Source organism: Grammomys surdaster, unplaced genomic scaffold (genome assembly GCF_004785775.1).
Source record: "Grammomys surdaster isolate TR1022 unplaced genomic scaffold, NIH_TR_1.0 225, whole genome shotgun sequence".
NCBI lineage: Eukaryota > Metazoa > Chordata > Mammalia > Rodentia > Muridae > Grammomys > Grammomys surdaster.
In genome coordinates this window covers 1,068,098-1,095,017 of record NW_021604670.1, presented here as the reverse complement: position 1 = coordinate 1,095,017, position 26,920 = coordinate 1,068,098, and the positions used below count along the sequence as shown (strand labels likewise).

General features: G+C 40.5%; 1 protein-coding gene and 1 pseudogene across 2 annotated transcripts in view; one reads left to right on the top strand and one right to left on the bottom strand.

Moving 5' to 3' along the window:
* Tek (TEK receptor tyrosine kinase) overlaps window positions 1-20,884 on the top strand; it is a 118,307-nt gene extending 97,423 nt beyond the window's left edge. For both annotated transcript variants that reach the window (XM_028773388.1, XM_028773389.1), the window contains exons 17-23: window positions 4,872-5,062; window positions 5,556-5,669; window positions 10,664-10,734; window positions 12,377-12,417; window positions 13,269-13,365; window positions 19,027-19,126; window positions 19,892-20,884. In XM_028773388.1, coding sequence (XP_028629221.1) covers window positions 4,872-5,062; window positions 5,556-5,669; window positions 10,664-10,734; window positions 12,377-12,417; window positions 13,269-13,365; window positions 19,027-19,126; window positions 19,892-19,966 — 689 coding nt within the window. In that variant the 3' untranslated portion in view covers window positions 19,967-20,884. The remainder of the gene's footprint in view (window positions 1-4,871; window positions 5,063-5,555; window positions 5,670-10,663; window positions 10,735-12,376; window positions 12,418-13,268; window positions 13,366-19,026; window positions 19,127-19,891) is intronic.
* On the bottom strand, window positions 1,934-2,512 carry LOC114626019 (annotated as a pseudogene).
* Window positions 20,885-26,920: the final 6,036 nt, after the last annotated feature.

Genomic DNA, 26,920 nt, shown 5'->3' with positions numbered 1-26,920 from the left:
CCAGAAGTCCTGTGTTCAATTCCCAGCAACCACACAATGGCTCACAACCATCTGTAACAGGATCGGATGCTCTCTTCTGGTGTGTCTGAAGACAGCTACCATGTACTCATAAATAAATAAATAAATAAAATAAATAAATAAATCTTAAGCATACACAATTACTTAAGATTTAAAATATCTTCAGACAGCAACTGAAAATGTGTTTTAAATTTTTTAAGTACAGTATTACATAACTGCTCATGTCTCAAGAAAGTGTGCAAGAAAGAACACTCATGCCAGAACCTAGATCTGCCTTTCTTATGACATATTTAGGATTCAGTGTGGGAAGATTTCTCTTTCTTTCTTTTTTTCTTACATTCTTCTAGCAGCTGAGGGGGGTTATGAATTTACATTTTTTCCATTTTTATTAGATTTTATTACCTATTTAATTTTATGTTTTTATATTTATTTCTTTTCTTTTAACATCATGGCTTCTGTTTCGTTTCCCCTCCCATCTTTATTCTCAGTTCCTTCCCCCCACCACTCCTCTGTTCTCTCCTCCCTCATCTACTCCTCCTCCATTTCACCTTAGAAAAGGGCAGGCCCCTCATAGATATCAACAAACCATGGCAAGTCAAACTGCACTAAGTCTGGGCACCTCCCCTTGTACTGAGGCTGCCTGAGGCAACCCAGCAGGAGGAAAGGGTTCCAAAAGTAGGTGAACCAGTCAGTAGCAGCCACTGCTTCCACTGTTAGAAGTCCCCGAAGAACAAGCTTCACAGCTGGCACAGGTGCAGAGGGCCTGGATCAGGCCCATGCGGGCTCTCTGGATGTCAGTTCAGTCTCTGTGAACCCCTGTGGGCCCAGCTTGGTTGGTTCTATGGGTTTTCATGCCGTGTCCTTGTCCCTGTTGGCTCCTACAATCCATCCTCCCGAATTTAAATTTCTTAAATTCATTTGAACTTTTAACATGATGATTTGGACACACACAGGCACACACACACACAAGCACAAGTATACACACAAGCAAATCACTAACTTTATTTTACTGATTTTTGGGAGGCTGTTTTTTCTTTTTCCTTTTTCTTCTTCTCTTATACACCACATCCCCACTGAAGTTTCCCCTCCCTCCTCTTCTCCCTCTCTCCTACATTCTCTCCCTCAGATGGCCTTCCTATTTCCCTTGAGAAAGAGAGAGAGGAGGGGGGAGGGAGTGAGGAAAAGGAAGGGAGAAGAGGAGGGGGAGGGAAAAGGGAGAGGGAAAGAGAGAGAGAGAGAGAGAGAGAGAGAGAGAGTGAGTGCGAGCAGGCCTCCCAGGGATTTCAACTGAACATGGCATAGCAAATTACAATAAGACGAGGCAGAAACCTCACATCGGTGAGTATGGACAAAGCAACCAGTAAAAGGAAAAGAGTCCCACGCGCAGGCAAAAGAGTCAGGGAAACTCCCCACCCCCACTGTTAGGAGTTCATAAGAACATCAAGCTACACAATCAAAATGTGTAGGCAGAGGATCTAGCTCAGACCCATACAGAGTCTGTGACTGTCACTTCAGTCCCTATGAGCCCAGGTTAGTTGATTCTGTGGGCTATGTTCTTGTGATTTTTTTTTTTTAGTTTAATGTATTTTAATAGCAAACTTACAGGAACAGCACAGAAGACAGACAACATTAAAAACATGTACTTGCATGTAGGACAACTTAGTAGAAAAGTATAGTGATGGATAGAATCTACTGGATGATAAAAATGCTACAAACACCAGTTAGTTGCCGTCAATAAGAAATTTACTTATTTTAAAAATATCCAAATGCTGGCGTTGTCCAGAAAATTTTAACAGGTTTATTTATAATTGTTATAAAGTTGAACTGTTGAAATGTGTTCACTGAAACATTTTGCTTGCATTAATGCTTTACATCTTGCATTTATATTAAAAATTCACACACAAATGAATGTGGAGAAACTGCCAATACCTGATTCTGTCCCCTATGTTTCCACTCGCAATCATATACTTAGGTACCTTTGACCCCATGGAAAAAATATCTAACATTCAGAACTACTGATAACAGGAAGAAGAGGAAAAAAATTTTTTTTGAGAATGAAATGTTTCCCCTCATAGTGGACTCTTAAGCATGCTCCCCGCGTATGCGGCGAGCTAGCTGGATATCTTTTGGCATAATTGTTACAACGTTTGGCATGGATAGCACACAGGTTGGTATCTTCAAAAAGGCCAACCAGATAGGCCTCACTTGCCTCCTGCAAAGCACCAATAGCTGCACTCTGGAAGCTTAGATCTGTTTTGAAGTTCTGAGCAATTTCTCGCACCAGACGTTGAAAGGGGAGCTTGCGAATCAGAAGTTCAGTGGACTTCTGATAGCGCCTGATTTCACGGAGTGCCACAGTACCAGGCCTGTAACGATGAGGTTTCTTCACCCCTCCAGTAGAGGGCGCACTCTTGCGAGCGGCTTTTGTAGCCAGTTGTTTCCTGGGTGCTTTACCACGGGTGGATTTGTGGGCAGTCTGCTTTGTACGAGCCATGGTATGGGCACCTCCTTATCCCCCTTCTCCTTTGGCTGGAGCTCGGCAAGCGAGAGGCGGCGCTGGCGTTAGAGAGAGGTGGCGGCGTGGCGAAAGCTGCGAACACAATTCTCTTGTGATTTTCTTAACTGCTCTCTGGCTCCTATAATTCTTCTTCCCTTTCTTCGGCATGGTTTCCCTGGTTCTGCCTAGTGTTTGGCTGTAGGTCTATGTATCTGCTCCCATCAGTTGCTGGATGAAGCCTCTCTGGTTACAACTGGCTAGGCATTGATCTACGAGTGTAGCAGAGTATCATTAGGAATTGTTTCATTGACTATTTTTTTGCTATGTGGGTGGCGTGTTCTCGCCCGCGAGATAACACAGACACCAACGTTCTTCAGCAGATCTTTATTACGATGTTATAGAGGAAAGACCCACTGGGAAAAAGCCGGCTGATGGGAACCGGCTGGCGGAAAAGGCCCCGAGCCCCGGGAAGGCCCTGGTTAAATACCCCCTGGAGTGATGTGTACATACCCGGTTGGTTAATTGCCCATAAAATCCTATATGCCCCGGGATGGGCTTGTGACTTCGCGTGCTTTCCCCTCACACAAAGACAGTAAATTACAGAACTTGTGAGAGCATCGGATTGCCAGAGATGTCTCTGCTTTCCACGGCTCTCTACATTGCTAGTCATGTTTGGTTATATCCTGGGTCAATCGACTGTCTAGCCTCTAGTTTCTAGCCATCCAGGAAGTGCCACGTGTGGGCTCCCTCTCATGGCATGGACTTCAAGTTGGAGCAGTCATTGGTTGACCACTCCCACAAGTTTTGCCCTACCATTACACTAGCACTTCATGCAGGCAGAATGGATTGTGAGTCAAAGACTTTGTGGCTGGGTTGATGTCCCAGTCCTACTGCTGGGAGCCTTGCCTGGTTATTGAAGATGGCCAGGTCAGGCTCCATCCGCCCAGTTAGTAGGAGACTTTCCTTGTGTCACTCTCACAGACTCCAGGGAATCTATGCTGCACTAAGTTTCTACATTGTCTCTTAAATGCTCTCCCAATTCCAGTTGTCTCCTCCAGTACTCTCTCCTTCTATTACCCTCTCTAGCATGCCTGAACCCTCCTGTTCTCATTCCCATCCACCCCCAAGTCCATCCACAAAATACATTCTATTTCTCTTTCCCAGGAAGATCTATGTGTTCCTCCCTGAGCCCTCCAAAGCTATTCCAACTAAACTCATGACCAAGACAAGGCTGTCTACTCTCTCCATATATATTCAACACAGTAATTGATTCTGGTATGATAGTATACACAAGCAACCTCCAAAATTTTACCAGAGAACTCCTACAGCTGATAAACCCCTATAGTGCAGTGGCTTGACACAAGATTAATTCAAAATAATCAGTGGCCCTCCTATACACAAATGACAAATAGGCTGAGAAGGAAAACAGGGAAACAACATCTTTCACAATAGCTGCAAATAATATGAAATATCTTGGGGTAACTCTAACCAAGCAGGTGACAGACTTGTCTGACAAAAACTTTCAGTCTTTGAAGAAACAAATTGAAGAAGATACCAGAAGATCTCAGAAGATGGAACGATCTCTCATGCTCATGGATTGGTAGGATTAACATAGTAAAAATGGCATTCCTACCAAAGGCAATCTACTGATTCAACACATCAGTATTGCCGTTAAAATCCTCATCAGAATTTCAACACAATTCTTTTCACTATTTTTTAACAACAAGGAAAAGAATTTTGGACAAAACCAAAACAATGAGTCAGACTTCCTTTAGGAACTATATTGCTTTATTCTTCTAAAATTCAAGTTTTTGATGTCTTTAAGCAAAATATAATTTAAAAAACTAGGTCCCTGCTAGGCAGTTGTATAGTGAGTGAGTACTTGCTTATTTAGTGTGGCTTTAGGGAGAAGGGAAGGCAGGGGCATTTAGCCATTGGTTTACAGTTGCTAGAGATGCAGACCAGAGTGATGTTCTTAGCTTGTGTTAGCTTTTTGATGAATATTGAACAAAGTTAAAGAGACTCTGATGAAGGTCTCCCGGGGAAAAGGATGCTTTGATTTACTTGCCCTAGTGTTATGGAGTTGATAGAAGTATTTCAGGAATAGCAGGTGCATTCACATTTGGTAGCAATGAAGGAGTGGGAAAGAAAGACTGTGAGTTTGGGGCTGGTTCCTTAGAGAGTTCTCTAAGGTCAGTATCCCTCATCTCCCTCCTGTTCCCAGCATCACTACTAGATGTGTCTCCTTTGATGAAAATGGAGTTTGTAAGCCAATAGCCAATACCAGAGCACATCTTGAAGATTCCCCAGCTGTTCAGTCAGGATAAGATGACTCTCTCTCATCCCTTCCCTGCAGGCTACTTGTACCTAGCTATTGAGTATGCCCCACATGGTAACCTCCTGGACTTCCTGCGTAAGAGCCGAGTACTAGAGACAGACCCTGCTTTTGCCATCGCCAACAGCACAGCTTCCACACTGTCCTCCCAGCAGCTTCTTCATTTTGCTGCAGATGTGGCCCGGGGGATGGACTACTTGAGCCAAAAACAGGTTTGTTCTTAGAACCTTGCTTTGGACATCTTTCTGTGGAGCTCCTTCAGAAGGGCTCTAATGTGGTTAGACAGTTTTCCATGATCTTTTCTTTTCTGGTTCCTTTTTTAGTCTCCTGAGTTAAGAAACTGAGACTATTCCACCCCCATAGAAAGAATTCAATCCCCAATACTGACAGTACATTTCCCCAGGAGATTTAAAAGCATGTGTTTAGTGAGGTGCCCCGATCTTATCATACTGAGGTTTACCTGCAAATAAGGTCCACAGCAGAGGTTTATTACTGTGGAAAGTCCTGTGCTTTCTTCAAACTATGAAATGATTCTTTGAAGAAGTGAGGAGTCACTTGACAGGACCTGCTATCTGAGAGTTGTGGAGAAGTGCTTTAAAGGAGCTGGATTCTGAAGGCCTTGTCAAAGGCCTTTCCGTGGTGTCATTTCGTGAGTATCCTCTACCAAGGATTACACTGATGATGCATGAGTCTTTAAATTTTTAGTTTATCCACAGAGACCTGGCTGCCAGAAACATTTTAGTTGGAGAAAACTACATAGCCAAAATAGCAGATTTTGGATTGTCACGAGGTCAAGAAGTGTATGTGAAAAAGACAATGGTAAGTTCCAGACACAGAGGACCTCCCTCTAGAATGTCATTGCTCTGGCTGACTGACACATTTGTCATGGATAGTGTGTGGCCTGGTAATCTTTCACATTTGGTTCCTAATATGATACTGTTGTCACTTCGGACATACAGGGTTGGCCCCCTTAGGAGTTTCTTGGTCTTGTTGATAAAACAATTTTAAAGTGGACCCAGAAGGGAACCCAAGGATGGGTGTTAGGAGTCACTTGGAAGGTGTTGGAGGAAGGAGAGAAAAGGTTACATCTTAATTGAATACAAGTAACAACTTATACAAGGTGGGCACTCTGAGAAAAAGGATCTGGTACATAGAGCTTCTTTTTTTTTGAGATTTTTATTGTACAGGACAGGAAATTGCCCTCCTCTAAGATAACATGGCTTTTGGGAATATAAGTAACATAGCTACCTGTCAGGAAGTATGTAAGCCTATAGTTTATTTTGTTAAGCCTGGTAGTCATCTCAGAGTGGCTCCAGGTGGGCTAGAGCTGAGGAGCTACTTTAGCTGGGGATAACAACTGGCTTCATTTACTATTACCACTTCACCTTAAGCTTTGGGGCCTATGTCAACCTCTCCCATTGGTTCATCTTTACCTAGCAATTTGTTGCAGGCAGTGGCTGGGTTTTCACTACTCACTGAAAGGTGAGTGTGGGACTGTAAGTTATATGGAGCTTAGAGATTTTTTATGTTAGTGCTTGATATCTGCCTTTCATTAAAAAAAAAAACCTCATCTATCAGATGTGTCTCAGAGGAAGCTGACAGAGGCTGTTCATATACCTCAAGGGTACTTGGAAAGTAGGTGGCTGAAGAAGCCTTTACCGTCTCAGTTCTGACCAGCATCCCCTATCACTATCTTGTTTTCCAAGTAAAGAGGCTTCATCATGTGTGGCTATGCAACTGAGCGAAGCCTAGTGGACAGTGTTCCGTCTGTTTCTGCTTCTAAACAACAAATGGGGCAGGATAACAGAAAAAAATCTTAGGAACTCATGATGGAAGTGTGCTGTCACTAGATTCTCTCATTTCTCTCTGTGTCCTACCCTCAAAACTCTGTCCCACCCTGTACCCAGCCATTGGCATCTTTATTGAGTGATCAAAAACCAACTGGGAACAAGGACCTTCAGCATCTGGACTCACAGATTCCCAATTGAAAGAAAGCATTAGAACCAATCTCCAACATCTTTCACCTTCATTTTCTCTGTCTTTATTTTTTAAAATAATCCACTAACTCCAATGAGTACTGCCTGCATGAACATGCATGTGTAGCCACCCAGCAGAGCGTGGACAACTTATCAGTATACATTCTGCTAAAGAGAAATGACTGTCCTCCACAGGATGCCATGGAGTTCCACTAGCTCCTCAGCTAAACGTGGAGCTTCTCGAATCCATGCCAGAACACTGACAGGCTTGATTGTGTGTAGATCTCTTGCTGGTAATCACAGATACCATGAATTCATGAGTATAAAGCCCCTATCATGTCTAGAAGACAGCATTTGATGGAAACCATTCTCTGACTTAAATTCTTCTCAGTATATCATTCACAAAGTTCTCTAAGCCTTCTGATTTATAAGTACCCCAGCCATGGGCTTTTGACTAGATTTACAGTATTGGGCATGAATTTCCTCCTTTGTTGTAAGACTCAAATCCAATTAGCAGTTAGTCACCCCCACAGCCCTGTCACTATTGCTTCAATTGACATATCTTATTGGATGGTCAGTATTATAGCACATGCAGGCTCTATGCCTGGGTAAGTCCACTGATGCTTTTCCTCTACAATAAGCCTTTGTATTACCTTTCAGTGTTATGAAAACTAGCCAGCTGGGAAGTTCTTGGCTTAGTTCTAACTGTAATTCTCTATGTCCTACAACTAAAATGTGCTGTGTCTTCAGCAATAGGAATTTTTAGTCTAGCTGTGGGGGGCAAGGAAGAACAATGTTTTAGGGGTGTCTGGGACTTTTCTGATCAATGGGTCATAAGGAGGCATCCCATGCTTATATGAAGATTATTATTTAATAATGCAGGTCTTCTGGGGAAAGCATTGTCCACTCATGAAGAGTGACTCCATTCAAAAATCCTTTTGAATTATATATTTAAATTATCTTGCAAAATAGTGTGCTTCCATAACAATTTTTATTTTAGTTAATCTGATTCTTTCCCACCCCCCCCCCATGGTTGCTTACTCCTTATACTCTGTTTTCTTCTTTTCTGTTTTTATAACCACATGGGTCTAGCTCTCCTTTCCACATCTGAAGGCATTTTCCTGTCCCACTTGCATGTGCCAGTTTTAGCTTCCTGTCCTGTACAGACATGCCAAATTAAACACACAAATCTAAAAATTCAGAGATAGGATCCAGGTGTTTATCTTTCTGGGTATACTTTTTTTTTCTTAATGCTCATTAAGTAATTCCACTTTTGAAAGCAGTACTATAAACTATACTAGGCAATTTAGTGTTGACTATTATTAATAGATATCAACCCTCACCTCACTGATTTATTATGAGATCATTTATAATAATAGTAGGTTCAGGGATAACATGTCAAGACTTAGTCAGTACTTTTAGCAAAAGCCCTCAGATAAACATAGAAATAGCAATTACAACCGTTCAGTGCCCAAGGTATAGGAACACATGTGCATGGGAGCACAGAGAAAGCTCCCTGAACCAACCCCGAGGGCAGTCATGGAAGGTTTTTTTGGAGGAGGTCAGCTCCTAAGTTAACAGCATGAATGTTGAATAGAGGATATGAAGATGGACTGCAAGAACTGGATAATGGAGCCAGTATAGAAGTCTGGAATCAAAGGAGAGCATTAAGAATTTGGAGGGTTATATAATATAAAGAGGAAGGTGAATTCAAGTTCAAGGTTTGAGGCTGCAGCGGGGATAGAATCTTGAGGTCCTGTGAACTCTAGTCAAGGACTTTGAAACTCGGGCAAGGCTTGTGATCTTAAGTCATGGATGCTAATGATTGTATTTAAAGTAAAGTCCCACATCTGTAAACTAATCATTTAAAACAATAATCCTGTATAGAGAACAGGACATTAGAGGGTGAGGTCTATGAGATAGAGTGCTCGCTCAAGAGGATACTATCATCCGGCAGCAGCTCAATCAAGTTGACAGGGAGAGTGAAAATGGATGAAGTCCAAAGAAGTCAAATACAGAAAGTGTGAATGCACATATGGAATCTTGGCAGTATGAAGGCCAAAGCCTGTGGGGCTGGGGAGAAGAGAACAGCTGATATGACTGTACTTTCAGTTCTATGGCTACAATGTAAGAGTGAGCTAGAGGAACAGTGGGGTTTGGGGCCCAGTTTGACATAGAAAGAAGGAAAGTGTATGAGGGAGAATGTGGGGTGGGTAGGTAGATGGGAGGACCCTCTTGAACCTGAGCCTAAAATATGGAGTCTCAGTTTGGGATGTACCGCCATTCCACAAAGGACTGAGAGAGGACCACACACTTAGGACCTCTACCCTTGAGGGTGGAGGAGATGGTCTTAGGAAGGGCAACCTGGTAGAATGTCTGCAAAAGCAGGTTGAGGAAGAGCCCCCAAACCCTCCTGATTTTATAGCCTAAAATGGCACTGTTGAAAATTTGGGCATCTCTGGAAGGGGAAGAGGGAGTGAAGGAGGAATAGATCATTTTAATAGTAAGCCATATAATTGCACAGTTGTATAGGAATCCTCCAAATCATAAAGAATTTGAGGGAAGTAGAGACAGGTTCACAATATCCAGGCTACACCTCATTTTACCCAGCCTAAATAGTATGACACTAAATGAGCTATTACTTGTAGCCTAAAATATTTTTCTTCCCCATTGATCAAATGCTAATGGGAGCCCAGACATGCCCACCTTTGTTGAAATATCTTTTATGTGCCTAATGGAATTGTCTTCTCTTAGGCTTACAGCCCCTGTCTGTCCACCTAGGCCTAGTCCTGGAAGCTTCCAGCCTCCGTATAATCTATTTTAAGCCTAGAATGTTTTCAGTGGTGGAGACTTACTGCTGAATAAGCTTACCCTTTTTTGTTCTTTCTGATTTCTGGCTGGCTGGTTCAACTGAGCTGATCTAGCTCAAACTCCTCTCCAAACTGCCTGAGTCTATCTAGCTTCTTTCTCTGGGTCTCTCTTAAATTACTCTGCTTGGCCTCATACTAACTTTGGCAATATGTTCTAATCTTCCAACTCCTTTTCATTCTCTGGTTTGTTCTGTCTTCACCTGTGTCTAGCTTGCTCTCTCTATTCAACCTGTCTCTGTACAACAGTCCCTGTAAAACAGCCTCTTCCCTCTCTCTTTGCACTGCTCCAAGTAGCTTCCCTTTCTTTTCTATCTTCATAGTGTTGGGCATATCCTATTCTGCAAATCTTTTTCTGATTCATCACTTTGTGTGTCACTCCATTAGACATCAGTTTCAAACATGCATCCTTCTACAAACTAACTTTAGCTTCATTGTTTGGGATTAAAGGTGTATACTAAGGGCGTGTCTATATTCTAGACAGAGGGAATAAAAATGTGTGCTAAGGCTGAGCTACACCACAACTAGAAAAAGTTTTTTTTCTTTCAGTAAGTAACACAATCGTGGTGCTCACAACATGATCAAATATCCTGCAACACACCTCTAAGGTAGTCTCTCCAGCTCACCCCTTGTCCCCATTGTCCCCTTCTTGCAGTACAGCTACGTTCTCAGTTTCTGGGCCTGTCCCCTACTTAAAAAAAAACAAAAAAAACCAAAAAAAACAAAACTATGAGTGCCACTCCAAGCACAAGGTGATCAGGTGAATAGCTGTATGACTATCAAATTCACATAGACAGACTCACATCAGACTCCCGGGCGTCAGGCTTACACTGTTTGCACGTCTTTGAATTTGAAAACATGCCTGTGGTTGGAAATTCACAGACTGAGGCTTCCTGAGTCTATTGTGCCTATGTCTGTAATTCTAAGCACAAAGTCTTCCCTACATGATGTCTCACTTTGTTCTCACTAGGGAAGGCTCCCAGTGCGCTGGATGGCAATTGAGTCACTGAACTATAGTGTCTATACAACCAACAGTGATGTGTAAGTAAGCACCTTGCCTCTAAGAATTTTTTTCTTAAAAAAGTATATATTTGGGAGAAGAGCTAAAGAGAAGCAGGGATACCCTGGGATACTGTAGAGGCAATTCCACTGGCCTGCTCTCACTGACCTGGCAGCTACATATGTTATGACCCACCACTACCACTAGGTGTGGCCAGGGATGTGAAGCAGATAAAAGAAGGATAAAACGAAGCTGCAGAATAGAAGTTTCCAGTGTAAAATTCCAAGTGTCAGGTTTAAGGGTGTCTTCTCCCATCACATACTGTGGTTCAAAACTCGCTCGTGGCGCGGGCACGGGTGCGGCTGCGCGCCTCGGTCGTGGCTGAGGCAGTCCTCAGAGCTGTGGCTCTGGCCTCCCGTGCACTACAGTGGTGGTCTCAGCTGATCTCGCTGGCACACGCTTGCCCCTCAACTGACTCCGTCCAGGGAACCGTGGTCGCAGCAGAGAAAGAGAGCCCCACGGATGGCTGGGCCGACTGGGCCAAGGAGAGCGGGGATCCAGCATGCCGGCTGGACGCGGGGCAGGTCACGCCTGTGCACCGCAGTCGGTCACGGCTGAGTCCCCGGGAGTCCCGGGAAGACCACTAGAACAGGGAATACAGAGAGGGAGCCCTGGGGACCGCTGGAGCAGAGTGGGAAGGGCTTTTCCCGTGCGAGTTTTCCGCTTGCACAAATGAGTCCAGAATCTCAGGAGACACATGGAATTGAAGACATGTAGATTTATCGACATGGTGAAGCTTCTAAATGATGACGCTCTCCCAAAAAATGCCAGAAGGGGCTTCCTTATATTGGAAGGGGGAGAGGGGCGGGGCTAGGGCCTTTAGGTAATATGTAAATCTTGAGGCAAAGACCTGTTCCCCCGCCCTCTACATGTGCCTTACGTGACCCACTGCATGTTACATGGAGACCTCGTGTCAGGTCTCTGGGTTTTGGGGGTGTGGCCAAACACCACAGGATTTCCACAGCCCCACAACATACAGACTTCATGTGATGAAGTCATAACTTCTAGAGAGAGAAAGGGTATAGGAGCATCCCCATGAGTCCACACCCTGGACCTAGCATAGAGGAAGCAGCTTAGAATTGCTGCTATAATGGTAGGACCATGTCTTCTTACAGCCTGCAGTGACAAGTCACTTGTACACTCTTACAGAAGGAGAAAATAAGGCCAGCAGGGAGGGACTACTTTTCCCAGAGTCCTTATTTAGGGAGGAAGAGACTACCATGTCCTCACTGAAGGTGCATCACCAGGGTGTCTCCTTTGGAGGACTATTCTTAGGGGCCTTGTATTTTCAGTAGTTTATACTAACCATTCAAGTATCAGATGTCAGAGAAGGGTCTCATCTCCCAGCTGTTTGGTGTAGAATTCCTGGTCTTCTACAGTAGCATTCACTGCTTACTGGGTTGTTTGGAAGGATGAGTCACCACACTCCCACCCCGCAACTGTAAGGCCCTCTACTAACCTAAGAGGAACCCATGCTGTGTGCAGGTCTCTCCCTAGAAAGCATATGATTAGTATTTCTTCTTTTGATAAAAGGTTTCTCATCAGGGTTTAGGGGGTGGAGGGCAGAAACCCGAGTGGTCACCCTATTCGCTGATGACTTTTTTTATGCTGTCTCTCCTGCAGATGGTCCTATGGTGTGTTGCTCTGGGAGATTGTTAGCTTAGGTGAGTATTTAATTTACCCACCAGGTGAAACACTGGGCAAAGGGCATAGAGCCTCCAGAGTCTCCTCATAACCCAATTCCACAGGACACTCTTTAATTTCTCCAATGCCAGCAGCAAGTGGGACCTGCAAATAGAAGTGTTTCTGCAGCAGAGTACAACTGTCCACACTTCTGTTTCTAAACACTGTATATTAACATCATACCTAACACTAAGTGCCTCATGGCTGTGAGAGTCACTCTAATTTGTTTCTGCCTATGCGTGAGTGTCAAAGAGCAGTAACAAGTTCCCTTTATAATTTTAGATGGATGTTACACAACCAGTAAAAGTCTCATCCTGAAGGCCATTTAATTTCACCAGCAAAAACCCACACCCTGAACCAAACACTTTATGTATATCATGGTTTTATAAATTAGTATCTTTAAGTTGCAAGTTGCAATATTAAAAAGTAATGAGAGATATTACATAGGATTTCCCTTCCTTTGAAGTTTTTCTAATAGTGGATAACTTTTCTACGTTAAGCTGTATAGTAAAGTAGGAATTGCATAAATACGGACTTTTAGTATGAAAAATGAAATGTCATTGGTACATGAGATGTGCTCTGCATAGGAGACTCCGGGGAAAGGAGAGATACTGTCAGGAGTGAGGTCTTGGTAGGTTCTCTCCACTCAAGGAGTGGTAGTACTGTGGTGTGGTCAGTGATATAAGTCCAGCCTGGTAGACCGTGAGGTTGTGGAGGGAGGCACTTGGAGTGCTTGCTCTCTATCCTCTCCCTACTCGCTGCTTAGCATCAGAGCAGGAAACACAGCTTTCTGTGTCAGTGGGACTCACAGACCCTACTGCTTGTGTTCCAGGAGGCACCCCATACTGTGGCATGACGTGTGCAGAACTCTACGAGAAGCTGCCCCAGGGCTACAGGCTGGAAAAACCCCTGAACTGTGATGACGAGGTGTAAGTCAGGCCTCACTGAGGTTATTTCATCTTTCCCTTTCTCCATGTGACTCTAAGGGAGCCATCATCAGATATAGTAGCACACTCACATTAATATATCAGATGGGTGAGGGAAAAAAAAGATTTCTGCTAGCAGTACCACTATGTGATGGGCAAGGAGCAGCAACTTTCCCTGCTACTTACCCCTAGGAGAGGGATTAAGGTACAGCTCTTGAGAATGGTGGAGTGAGGAAGAACAAGGACAGAAGAGTATGAAACACACAAAATTGATCATGAAAAATGCAGTAGACTTTTTATTCAGGTTGGTGTAGAGATTTTAGAGTCACTCCATTAAGTAACAAATTGTTCACACTTTTGCTTCTTTTGAGATTATTTTTCATAAGGAAGAACAATTACTGTCAGTGGAGCCTCCATTGCAGAACTAGCCAGTGTCCCTAAGTGACCAAATTTCAAGAGTGCTTGGTGAAATCTTGAACAAACAAATCATTGTTCAGACTTCTAAGAAAGAAAGAGATCCTAGTATTTCCCCTGGTACAAGAGGCATAAACACAGTCACCCTGGGCAGACATGGATGATCAAGGCCCTTCAAGAGGATATGAATAAATTCTGGAAAGAAGGCTATAATAACACAGTTGCATGAAAAAAATGAAAACAGCTCAGGCTATAAAAATGGAATTTTATAAAACAAGAATCTTTGAAGAAAGGCCAAAATGAGATAAATCCTGAAATGAAAATGTTAGTTATTCAGATGAAAGCTCAGAGGAGAATCTGCCTATAGATTGGATCATGTGGAAGAAAGACTATCAGTTCTTGACAAGGCAGAGGAATGGAATCACTCAATAAAAACATGTTAAATTTAAAAACAAACAAAGCCAACAGCCAAGGAATAGAACCTACGGGGTATATGGAACACTGTAAAAAGATCAAAGCAACTAAAACATTGGAATAAGAAGGTGGCGAAGAGACCCAAGTCAAAAGCACAGAAAAAAATTTTTTTAACATAATCAAAGAAGAAAATTTCTAAAGTCTAAGAAAGAGATGCCTATCAAGGTGCAAAAGTCATGTAGAACACCAAATAGACAGAACTAAACAGGAAGCCCCATGTCATATAACAAACATTAAATGCACAGAAAATAAAGGAAAAGAATTATAAAATGCAAGAAAGAAAGATCAATTCTCATGTACAGATAGGCCTATCAGAATAACAGCCATTTTTCCATGGAGACTATAAAAGCCAGAAGGCCTTAAATGGATATTCTACAAGTTATGAAAGATTCCCAATTCTGACAGAGACTATTACAGCAGGTAAGACTGTGAGTCAAAATTGAAGTATTAAAAAAACTTCATGTGCTAAAAATATTTAAAAAATTTATAGCTAATTAATCTCTACAGAGGATATTAAAAGGGATACTTAGTTCTTAAAAAATGTTAAATCAAAAAAAGTATAATAAAACACCAAAAAACAACAAAATAACAGGAATTAATAAACATTGTTTAATAATAATAATTAATATTAGCAGTATCAATTCCCCTAATTAAAAAACACAGACTAACAGATTATGTTCAAAAAAATGATCTAGGGCCAGAGTGATGGCTCAGATTTAAAGAAAAAGACTCAAAGCCAACAAGAGAAGAAAATACAATCCGTATTTTGCTGTATTCAAAGAAACGAATCTTACCATCAACAATAAATACCACCATAGAGTAAAAGGATGAGAAGTGTATTTCACACAAATATAACTAAGAAACAGTTCTTATTCTAATACAACAACATACTCTTCAAACTAAAATGGTCCTAAGAGAGACACTGCACACTCACTGAAGCAGTGGTTTTCAACCTTTGTTGTGCTGCAATCCTTCAGTACAGTTCCTCATAATGTAGTGACCCCCCAATCATAAAATTATTTATGTTGCCACTTCATAACTTCATTCTACTGCTGGTATAAATATGAAAATATCTGTGCTTTCTGATAGTCTTAGGTGATCCCTGTGAAAGGGTCATTTAATCCCCAAAAGGGTCATGACCTACAGGTTGAGAACTACTGCATTAAAAAAAAAACCTACAAAAAGATATGTCCTAAACATATACATCGAACACAGAAGTACCTGATTTCATGAAAGAAATACTATCAGATCTTACGACCACTGATTAACTACAAAACAATGACAGTGGGCTATTTCAATACCCCACTGTTATCAATTTTCAATTTTGTTATCAGGGCAGATTTTCAAATCTAAGATCTAAGAAATTCTGAAAATAAGACATCATAAATCAAATGGGCCCGATAGAACATTGCACTAAAACACTAAAGAAGATATATTCTTCTCAGAAGCCCATGGAAATTTCTGGAAACCCCATCACATATTAGGACACAACGCAAGTCTCACTAAATACAGGAGAACTAGAATCACATTCTGAATTCTATCTGGCCACAATAGAATAAAGCTGGATATCAACAGCCATAGAAGCAACAGAGAATACAATTAATTAACTGAACAATACAATTTTCAGTGGTAATTGAGTCAAGGAAGAAATCAAAACATTTTTTTAAAAATTTAGAATTGAATGAAAATGAAGATACAACATACCAAAATCTATGGGACATAAAGAAGGCAATCAAAAGAGGAAGGTTTACAGAAGTAAGTGCCAACATCAAAAAAGTTTTAGAGATATTACATTAACAACTTAACAATATACCTGAAAGCCTTGTAAAAATAAGAACAAACAACATCTGGAAAGAGATAATAAAATGAGGGCTGAAATTAGTGAAATAGAAATGAAAAAATTCACAAAGAATCAATGCAATAAAGAAGTGGTTCTTCACCAATATAAGTCTTTAAAGAAATTGAAAAACTAACCAAATTTTATATGGAAACATAAAAGATCCAGGATAGCCAAAACAATCGTGAATAAAAGAATTGCTGGATATATCACCATTTCAGATTTCAAGGTGTACTGCACATAAAACCAGCATGGTAGTGGCATAAAAACAGACAAGCTGATCAATACAGTAGACTTAAGAATGCTTATATAAGCCCACATTCATCTTATTTTTGACAAAGGCCAGCAATACACTGTAGAGAAGAGAAATCCTCTTCAAATGGTGCTGGCAAACTGGTTAGTTCTATGAAGAAGGATAACACTAGATCCTTACCTTTGATCCTGCACAAAATTCAACTCTAAATGAATTAAGCAACTTGGAAACAGAAGACCTGACACCTTGAACCTTATAGAAGGAAAATAAGAAACACATTTGAATTCATAGATATAAGAAAGGACTTTCTGAGGAGTACAGTGGTGCCAGCATTAAAATAAACAACTGATAACTGGGATGTCATAGAGCTAAAATCCTCCTGTATATAAAAGGACACTATATTTGAGTGAAGAGCCAGCCAAAAGAATGGGGAAAAATCGTATCCAGCTACACATGTGACAGAGGGTTAGCATCTAGAAGATCTAAAGAAAGAAACACCAAGAATACAAAAACAAAAGAAAATAAAATAAAATTTGTAGCATAGAACTAAACAACAAAACAGAGCATTCTTAATAGAAGAAACACAAATGGCTGAGAAATAATTTTTTTAATGTTCAACATCCTTAGACATTAGGGAGATGCAAATAAAACCTACTATGAGACTTCATCCTACCATACAGTCATAATGTGATCTAACCAAATGATGACAAATGCTGATGTAGATCTGGGCAAGCAGAGCACTAATTCACTGCTGATGGGAGTACAAAGTGGTGAAGCCACTACAGAAACAGAAGGTTCCTAAAAGAGCAAGCAAATCAGATCTACCACATGGTTCAGCTATACCACATTTGGTACACAACCCAACTCTATATCCTGCTATAGAGATACTTGTTCATCCATGTTCATTCTTGCCCTCTTTATAATGGACACACATTGAAAACAGCATAGATACTCATAAACTAATGAATCTATAGCCATATCCTTGGATACCCTTCAGGACTTGATGGTAAGATACTGTTGCTGATATTGGAGAAATCAAGCTGGTATTGATCTGGAAGCTTTATCCCTTCTGGCTAGCTTTCACAGTGATAAAATATGCTATATACACCGCCAGAAAAGAAAAGTAATCACCAATCTTACCCAGCCGTGGTCCCAGAAAGCTATAATAACAATTAGCATGCAAGACGTGTCCACAGGTAAAATAATGTCATGAAGGTCAGTCATGGTAGTAACCAACTCCTTTATGCCTGGATGTTAGGCCCACTCCATAAGATGAAAGCCATTTTTCAAAACCATTCATTGGACCTGTAGCTAGACAACTTATACGGCTGAAGAGCTTACTATTACTCTGCTAAAGGAACATAGTATTAAACCAAGTCCCAGTGATTCATTGTTAAACTCATAAATTAGTGTATCTCTCAAATATCATTAGAGAAATTTCTTTTTTTTCCTCAGTAGATGGTTAATTAACACAAAGACCACAAACTGGTCAAGGTGCAGAGAATAAGACTGTGGAGTGCTCAGCCCTAAATGAGATATCCTTATCATCCGCTGTCCTCCTAAGTCTTTGGAGGGCATTATGGAAAAGGAGGCAAATGATTCTAAGAACCAGAGGCTGTGGATGACTATAAAGAAACAATATTTTGGGGGAACAGGGAAATTACACATATGAGCTCACAGCAGTTGGGACAGTATGTATATGACCAGCACAGGCTCAAACTTGACAAAACCCCAGGGTTAATGGTAGAGGTAGACATGTAGTTCCACCCCCAGCTGAAGAACTATTGGTAAAAGATAGCTTCCAGAAGAGGTAGAGTGTTTTTTAAAAGGGTGTGAGTCCTGGTAGGTTGAACATTCTCCAGTGGATGGTCACAGAACTAAGAGTAAAGAGTCAGCAATAACTGGCCTTAGCAAATTTGAAAGAAAATGAGGACAATAAGTTGGATATGAGATATGGAATAGATCTTGGAGAAGTTAAGTGGGTGAATATGATAAAAATACAATGTATGAAATTCTCAAAAGAATTAATTCATGTATATATTTATAATTAAATGTGCATATATAATTATGTTTAACTATATTGTATATAATTATATAATACATTAATTGTATAATTATATTATATATGAATATTCAATTATATATATGTATATAAGTATATATGTATATATGCATGTATTTCTCACTGTTCTGAAATCTGGGAAGTCCAAGATCAAAGTTCTAACAGAATTGGTGTCTGTGAGATATTTCCTAGTTCTTAGAATGCCTGTCAATAATTGATCCATTGTACCTGGTTAAAGATGCCATTTGTTTTTAATGACTGGACACATATGGGCATTTTATAAGGGGAACTGATGTTTTAGAGAGGTAGTATTCCAAAAGAAATGCTGCTATAGACAACTAACTCAGTTCATTCTGCATGGCTACAATAGCTGAGATCAAAGTTCTAAAAAAGTGGCAACAAGTCTACGCTAGACCTACAAATGAAGAAAGGGGATGTGGGTTGTGAGGAGGAGAGAAAGGCACTTTGGAAGCTTTTAAAGTAGAGTACATATATTTTATGCCTGACAATGTCATATCCCTCAGTGACTAGTTTTGTTTTTCTTCTGTCTCATGCTTCATTCCTATGTTATACCCAGGCCTAAAGCACACTCAGAGTTAATCATTGCACTCTTTATGTTCAAAGGTATGATCTAATGAGACAGTGTTGGAGGGAGAAGCCTTATGAGAGACCATCATTTGCCCAGATATTGGTGTCCTTAAACAGGATGCTGGAAGAACGAAAGGTGAGCACACTTTGATACAGGTCCTCATTCCCTGGGAATTTGTGATGTGCTCAGGGTGATCGCTGAAAAGTCATTGATACAACTCAACAAGCTATTCTAAGAATAGCCTCAGGTATTCTTGGCACATAACAGATATGCTCCCCAATTTTGAGAAGTTAGGAGAAAATAAAATTTCTATGTAAGATATAGTCACTCATATATATAATAAAATACAACCTGCAAGTTGTCTCTTAGAGCTGGAAGCAATCTTATTCATGTGGCCTGTCTCTTTAAATTTATATATGAAGAAACAGAGAGGTTAAGTGATTTGGCCAAGAATACACAGACAACAAAGTCTGGCCTATAGTTTACTATTTGGAGGGTAAGAAAGTCTATTGAAACATTTTAAAAAGTAGCTTACTGTATCAATTTAGGGGTCAGCAGGCAAATAAATCTAGGTTAGCAAGATTATTCATATAGGGAGAGGTGAAGAATAAGTGCGGCCAGGGGAAGGAGCCTACACTCATGAACGTTTTTAGGAGAGGTCAATGAGATACCAAAGGAGGTCAGAAACTAAGGCTGGGGGAGTGGCAGTGAATTTTATTTAAAAGTCAAGGGATGAAATTCAGAAGAAAACACAAACACTGTCACATACACACAAAGGGAGTGAGAACAAAAAGTGCCCACCCCCCCAGCTGTGAAAGATAAGGAAGCAAGGACATTGACCTAGCTGCTCCAGGAAGAGGCAGAAGCAATGTGGTATACTCTAATCCTTTCTCATTTCAGACATACGTGAACACCACACTTTATGAGAAGTTTACCTACGCGGGAATTGACTGCTCTGCTGAAGAAGCAGCCTAGGGCGGAGTCCATGGACAATTGTCGTTTGTCTTCACTGCCACGAGCACGCCTTGACACCTGTACTAAGCGAGCAACCCACTGCCAAGAGATGTGATATAGAAGTGTATATATTGTGCTATGTGTTTGGGACCCTCATCATACAGCTTATGTGGATCTGTAGTGTGTTCTGACTCTAATATGACTGTATATACTGCTCAGAGTAAGAATGTGCTAAGATCGGGATGTCTGGCTGTGGTTTCATATAATATATTTTTCTAAAAATCATGGATTGCACAGGAAGGTGTGAGTACAAATACTGTAATGCATAACTTGTAATTGTCCTAGATGTTTTTGATATTTTCCTTTATAACTAAATGCGATAAAAGCGTTTTGCTGTGTACATGTAAGATACTATTCGTTAACCTAATCATTCCCTTGACAGCACAGGAAGAAAAGTGAGGGAAATGTACAATTATATTAAATGTGGGTTACTACACGAGAGGCTGAACATTCCAAGTAGCAGAAAAGAGGGTCTCTCAAGTCTGCTCCTCACCTGCAAAAGCTAGTTTGTTTGGTCATGTGACAATTTGTCCAGTGTTTTTACAGCACCCAAATCATTCCAAAATATTAACATCTAAAAGCTTTGTTAGGAGACTAAGAACCTATAGAAAGATATAAGTAAGGTAAAAAAAAAAAACCAAATTGGTGGGACTTACATTTAGTTTCTATAGTAATCTGTTGTATATTTTAAGAAGTAAAACTAGGAATTCAGGAGTGACGTGTGACATTTGTGACATGGAGTTTCCATCCCCACATGTATCGACTGTCATATCCCCACATGTATCACACATTGTAAAAGTTTGTAGTTTGGATCACTTGTGAATTTACTGCAATGGTTCCTCCTGTAGGTGAATAAATGTCTTGTTTACCCACATTCTGTCCAGGAGTGTGTCTCGTAAAAATATATTTGGAAATATTTGATTATTTTTAATATGTCATCTTAAGATGCATGGAGTTGGTGAGTACATGCTCAGGTCAGGAAAGCAAAGTATACAAGGCTGTTAAGCTCTACACCTCTCCCTCTTAATTCATTGTCTTGCCTCAGGGAAACAGACCTCCAATTGCACCCACTCAGCTACAGCTTCACCCATAGGAGAGAAAGAAGTTGAACATTAGCAGGCGTTACCATCAAAGACACCAGCAACCTTCTCCAGCATTGTAGATATTCATGTGTTAGCTGTTGAGAATCCTTGTGATTTTACTCAGTACCAACCTCAGTTGACAGAATAATGTCAACATTACGTAGTGGCACATTTACCAATGCTAGATTCTTTTTTTATTGGATGTTTTATTTACATTACATATGTTATCCCCTTACCCCATCCCCCCCACCCAGGAACCCCCTATTCCATCACCCCTCCTCCTGCTTCTCTGCAGATGTGCCCCCACCTTCCCCCCCACTCCCACCTCCCCACCTTCAAATTCCCACCCACTGGGGCGTCCAGCCTTCATGAGACCAAGAATCTCTTCTCCCACCTATGCCCGACAGGGCCCTCCACCCTTAGATACACAGCTGGAGCCATGGATCCCTCCCTAAGTGCTCCCAGGCTGGTGGTTTAGACCCTGGGAGCTCTGGTTGGTTGGTATTGTTGCTTTCCTCATGGGGCCACAAACATTTTCAGCTCCTACAGTCTTCACTCTAACTCCTCCATGATCTAACTCTTCCATGGGAACCCCATGATCAGTTCAATGGCTAGCTGTGAGCATCTGCCCCTGAATATGTCAGACTCTTGCAGACCTCTGAGGAGACATCTATATCAGGCTCTTATCAGCATGCACTTCCTGACTTCCACATCAGCATCTACCTTTGGTGACTGCACATGGGATGGATACCCAGGTGGAATGGTCTCCAGACGGCCCCTCCTTCAGTTTCTGTCCCTCACTTTGTCTCCATATTTGCTCCCTTGAGTATTTTGTTGCTCCTTCTAAGAAGGACCAAAGCACCCCCACTTGATCTTCCTTCTTCATGAGCTTCATGTGACCTGTGAGTTGAATCTTGGGCATTTCAAGCTTCTGGGCTAATATCCAATAATCAGTGAGTGAATACCATGTGTGTTCTTTTGTGACTGGGTTACCTCATTCAGGATGACATTTTCTAGTTCCATCCATCTATCTAAGAATTTCTCGAATTCATTGTTTTTAATAGCTGAGTAATATTCCATTGTGTAAATGTACCACATTTTTTATATCCATTGAAGTTGAAGGACATCTGGGTTCTTTCTAGCTTCTGGCTATTATAAATAAGGCTGCTATGAACATAGTTGAGCATATGTCCTTGTTATATGTTAGAGTATCTTCTGGGTATATGCCTAGGAGTGGTATAGCTGGATCCTCAGGTAATGCTATGTCCAATTTTCTGAGGAACCACCAGACTGATATCCAAAGTGGTTGCACCATCTTGCAGTCCCACCAACAATGGAGGAGTGTTCCTCTTTCTCCACACCCTCACCAGCATCTACTATCACCTGAGTTTTTAATCTTAGTCATTCTGACTGGTGTGAGATGGAATCTCAGGGTTGTTTTGAATTGCATTTCCCTGATGAATAAGGATACTGAACATTTCTTTAGGTGCTTCTTGGTCATTCGAGTTTTCTCAGTTGATAATTCTTTGTTAAGCTCTATACCCCATTTTTAATAGGGTCATTTGGTTGTCTGGAGTCTAGTTTCTTGAGTTCTTTGTATATATTGGATATTAGCCCTCTATCAGATGTGGGATTGGTAAATATCTTTTCCCAATCCGTTGATTGCCGTTTTGTTCTATTGACAGTGTCCTTTGCCTTACAGAAACTTTGCAATTTTATGAAGTCCCATTTGTCAATTCTTGATCTTAGAGCATAATCCATTGGTGTTCTGTTCAGGAACATTTCCCCTGTGCCCAAGTATTCGAGGTTCTTCCACACCTTCTCTTCTATTAGTTTCAGTGTATCTGGCTTTATTAGTTTCAGTGTATCTGTCCTTTTTCCACTGGACAGTTTTAGCTCCTTTGTCAAAGACCATAGGTGACCATCAAGTGACCATAGGTGTGTGGGTTCATTTCTGGGTCTCCAATGCTGGATTCTAATACAAGAAACTAGAATTAGAATCTCTTTTAATTTTTCACACCGTTAAATATACTTAAACAGGTAACTCAAGTACCCGAAATGCACTAGTTTTCATAACAGCATATCCGAGAGAATACAAAGCACAGGAACAATGCCACGGCAAGCATATAGTTTACTTAACTGTGGAAACTTGAATTTAAAAAATGTGAGATCACCAAGATGGTGAAGTAGGCAATCATTCAGACTTCATCCCTCCACAAAACCACTAATACATACAGCTAACTGGTGAACCTAAAGGAGGCCAGAGAATAATCCAGGACATAATAAAGAATTTGCAACAGCATAAGGGAGAAAACCCAGGCCTAAACAAATACACAGATGAGCACCGGTAGACTTAGCAAGTTGTACATATGCATGCATGCATGCATCTGTGTGTATGCATATGTATAAAACAAAATTAAAGAAGAGGTCATGAATTTGAGAGAGATGAGAGTGTCATGAGAAGAGTTATGATGAGGAAACCCTTTAATTCTGTCATCTGCAGCTTTCACACTGAACATTCCACGGCTTTTATTTAGAGCTACAGTCAAAGTAAATATAATCTGGTTTCCATAGGCTTGTATGGTTGTTTGAACAAAAATGACCCTGTAGCCTCAAAGAGAGTGCCGTTATTGGAGGTATGGCCTTGTTGGTATAGGTATGGCCTCTTTGGAATTGTCAACTATCTCTCCAGTATCATGTCTAACTGCATCTTGCTATGCTTCCTTCCATAATGACAGTGGACTAAACCTTGAAACTCTAAGCCAACCCCAGATAAATGTTTTCCTTTGTAAGAATTGCCATGGTCACATTGTCTTTTTACAGCAATAGAAACCCTAAATAAGACAGCCTGCCTTCAAATTATATACAAATCTAAAACAAAAACAAAAAATACAAACCTCAACCTGAAAGAGATTAAGAGAGTTCTGGTTCAGGGAACATAGAGCAGGCCTGATTCTGTCCCATGATCAGTATGACACTGCCTCTAAAACAAGAAAATCTGCTCTGTTGACAGCAATGAAAATCAAGTGATTTACTTCTGTGCATTTATGATAAGGACAAACTCTGCTTCCAGGGGAGCTAAAGAAAATGGATATAATTTCTTAGGAACATAGTTCGTAATTCTGTTTATTCAGATAGGGTCTCACTGTATAAACATGGCTGGCCTGGGATGTATCTTGTAGACTAGGCTGAACTTAATAGCGAATCTCTTGCATCTGCTTTGGGGTGCTGGGATTACAAGAATACACCACCATATATAGCTGGTAGGTTTTAACATCAAGAAAATGATGTTTAGTATGTAGAGAAAAAGAAATGCTGATATGAGAAATGGCCTCTGTAATACCAGGGTCTCAATTTTTCATCTCTGTACATCCACAAAATGATGCTCAGTGCATAGCAAGTTGGGTCTGAAATTCAAACCATCATTTCTCTCCATGCCCAGTCAACTCTAGAATCCTCTGTGGAAATGGAGTCTTTGAAATGCACTCGATAAAACCTCATGCTATATCTCCTCATTTTCTCTGAGAAAGTTTGAGAAATCTGTATAGCAATGCACAGATTGAGGATTGCTTGGGCATTGTGATTAGTTTTCCTTTCATGTCATCTTTCTCTTTCCAGAGGACCAGCTCCAAGCAAGCCTTAGCAGTCACTAAAATTATGACTTTCACGCGTGCGCATGTACACACACACACACACATGAATGAGATAACTCAGAGACAATCAATATTAGAAACTCATTTGGTTTAATGAAAAAAATACAGAATGAAATTTGGAATGGATTAAATGTCCATAGTAACAAAATACAAAGGCATCTTGATAAGAAAAAAATCTCCTCCCTATTCTCAGGGTAATTGCTTTTATGATTGGTGGGGAACATTCAGGATTATACAAGGTTGTGTAGTGAGCATTATAAAATGCTTCTTGTTTTTTATTCTTTTGGGACAGGGTCTTATGTAGCCGGTTCTATACTACAGATATCTACTAAATGCACTACAGCTTCAACTCCTCGTATTATTCTTTCAACAAAAGCACAGGGAGATGCTGTGGAACCATCCATTACAGGAGAGAACTGATACATAAGAGCCTAGAGTCCCACACCCAGCATTTCAGATAGTGCATTTTCACCATGGACCACATACATGGTTTCCTCAGCCAGTCAGACCAGTGATTCTAACATCAGTCATAGACAAATGGGCTCTTACCAGCATCTACTATTCTCTATGACTACTTACACTAGATTCCTAAGGGATATTTTGTCAGGCAAGCTTTAGTGATAAGGAAATATAACTTGTATATAACTGAAATATAAATAAACTGTCAAATAAAAGGGGAAACCTGTCAGAACACCTTCATGAAGCCCAAGGACACTGATAGCAGCAATAGCTACCACAGTAGCAGGTAACTTGGGTAGTTACAATTAAGTTAACAGACTAATAGTCTCAATATATTTTTACAGTAGTCTAATAAAGTGAGTATTTTTATTGTCCTGTTCCAGAACCAAGGAAATTGATGCTTTTGAGAGGTCAAGGAACTTGGCAAAGTCTGATACATATTATATCTTCTGGTAACAGCTACCTCTCTGTTGAGGTTTTATTAATATGTCATTTTCTAAAGTATGAGGCAATTAGGACTTAAAAATTCAGGTTAGCAAATTCTCCAGTTATTTTCAAATTTTCCAGTTATTTATCAGGAAAACAACTTTTGGTTTATATGTGCAGTTTGCTTTTCTTACACTCTTGTGTTTGTGTATATGTGACAAGCCATTTTGGTTTCTATAATAGTTCATATTTTAAGCACTACTAAAATTTAGTTTCATAAAATTGAAGAATAACTATAATCACACCAATATTATTTTTAAGTGCTCATCTTAGAATTAGTCCAAGGCCTTCCTTTGAATATTTAAATAAATATGTCAAATAGGTTTTATGAAATTCAACCTAAAACTGATCAATGATATTATTAGTATTTTGTGTAAGGATTTTTAAAATGAAATAAAATTGAAGCATAACAATAATAGTACTACTTCAAGTTAGTTTTGACTTTGGATCAGAAATGCCACACTTTAATACTAATGATTAAAAGCTAAGTCTTTGTTATGGTTTGTATATGCTTGCCCCAGAGAATGCACTATTAGAAGGTGTGGCCATGTTGGAGTGGGTGTGGCCTTGTTGGAGTAAGTGTGTCACTGTGGGTGTGGGCTTTAAGACCCTCATCCTAGCTGTCTAGAAGCCAGTATTCTGATAGCAGCCTTCAGATGAAGATGTAGAACTCTCAGCTCCTCCTGCACCATGCCTGCCTGGATGCTGCCATGTTCCTGCCTTTATGGTAATGGACTGAACCTCTGAACTTGTACGCCAGCCCCAATTAAATGTTGTCCTTGTAAGAGTTGCCTTGGTCATGGTGTCTATTCACAGCAGTAAAACCCTAAGAGAGTCTTTATGGGATAGATTTTCTACCTGCCATGTTGAAGTGTACGTACTTGACAATAGGTCCACAGAATTGCAGGCACTCTTGCCCAGTGGGGATATGGTCTTGCGAACAGAGCTGCCGAATAAGAAACCAATGCTTTCTATGTTGCTTTTCCTGTTTCTTTACCTCTTATGTTTCCTCCTTCATGAAAACACCATTACAAACAAGGCTCGTTTCTTATTTAGGTTTTCTAGTCTAGAACATAGCATGGTGTCTGCATAGTTTTAGTAGGTAATCAGGAACTTTCAAATGAACTAATGAAAGGAAAACAAAATGTAGCTCATTTTGCAAAGTCTGCTACACTCAAATACCTAAGTTAAAGTTCATATAACTTATGAGTGGAATAGTCCAGTCTCAAAACTCA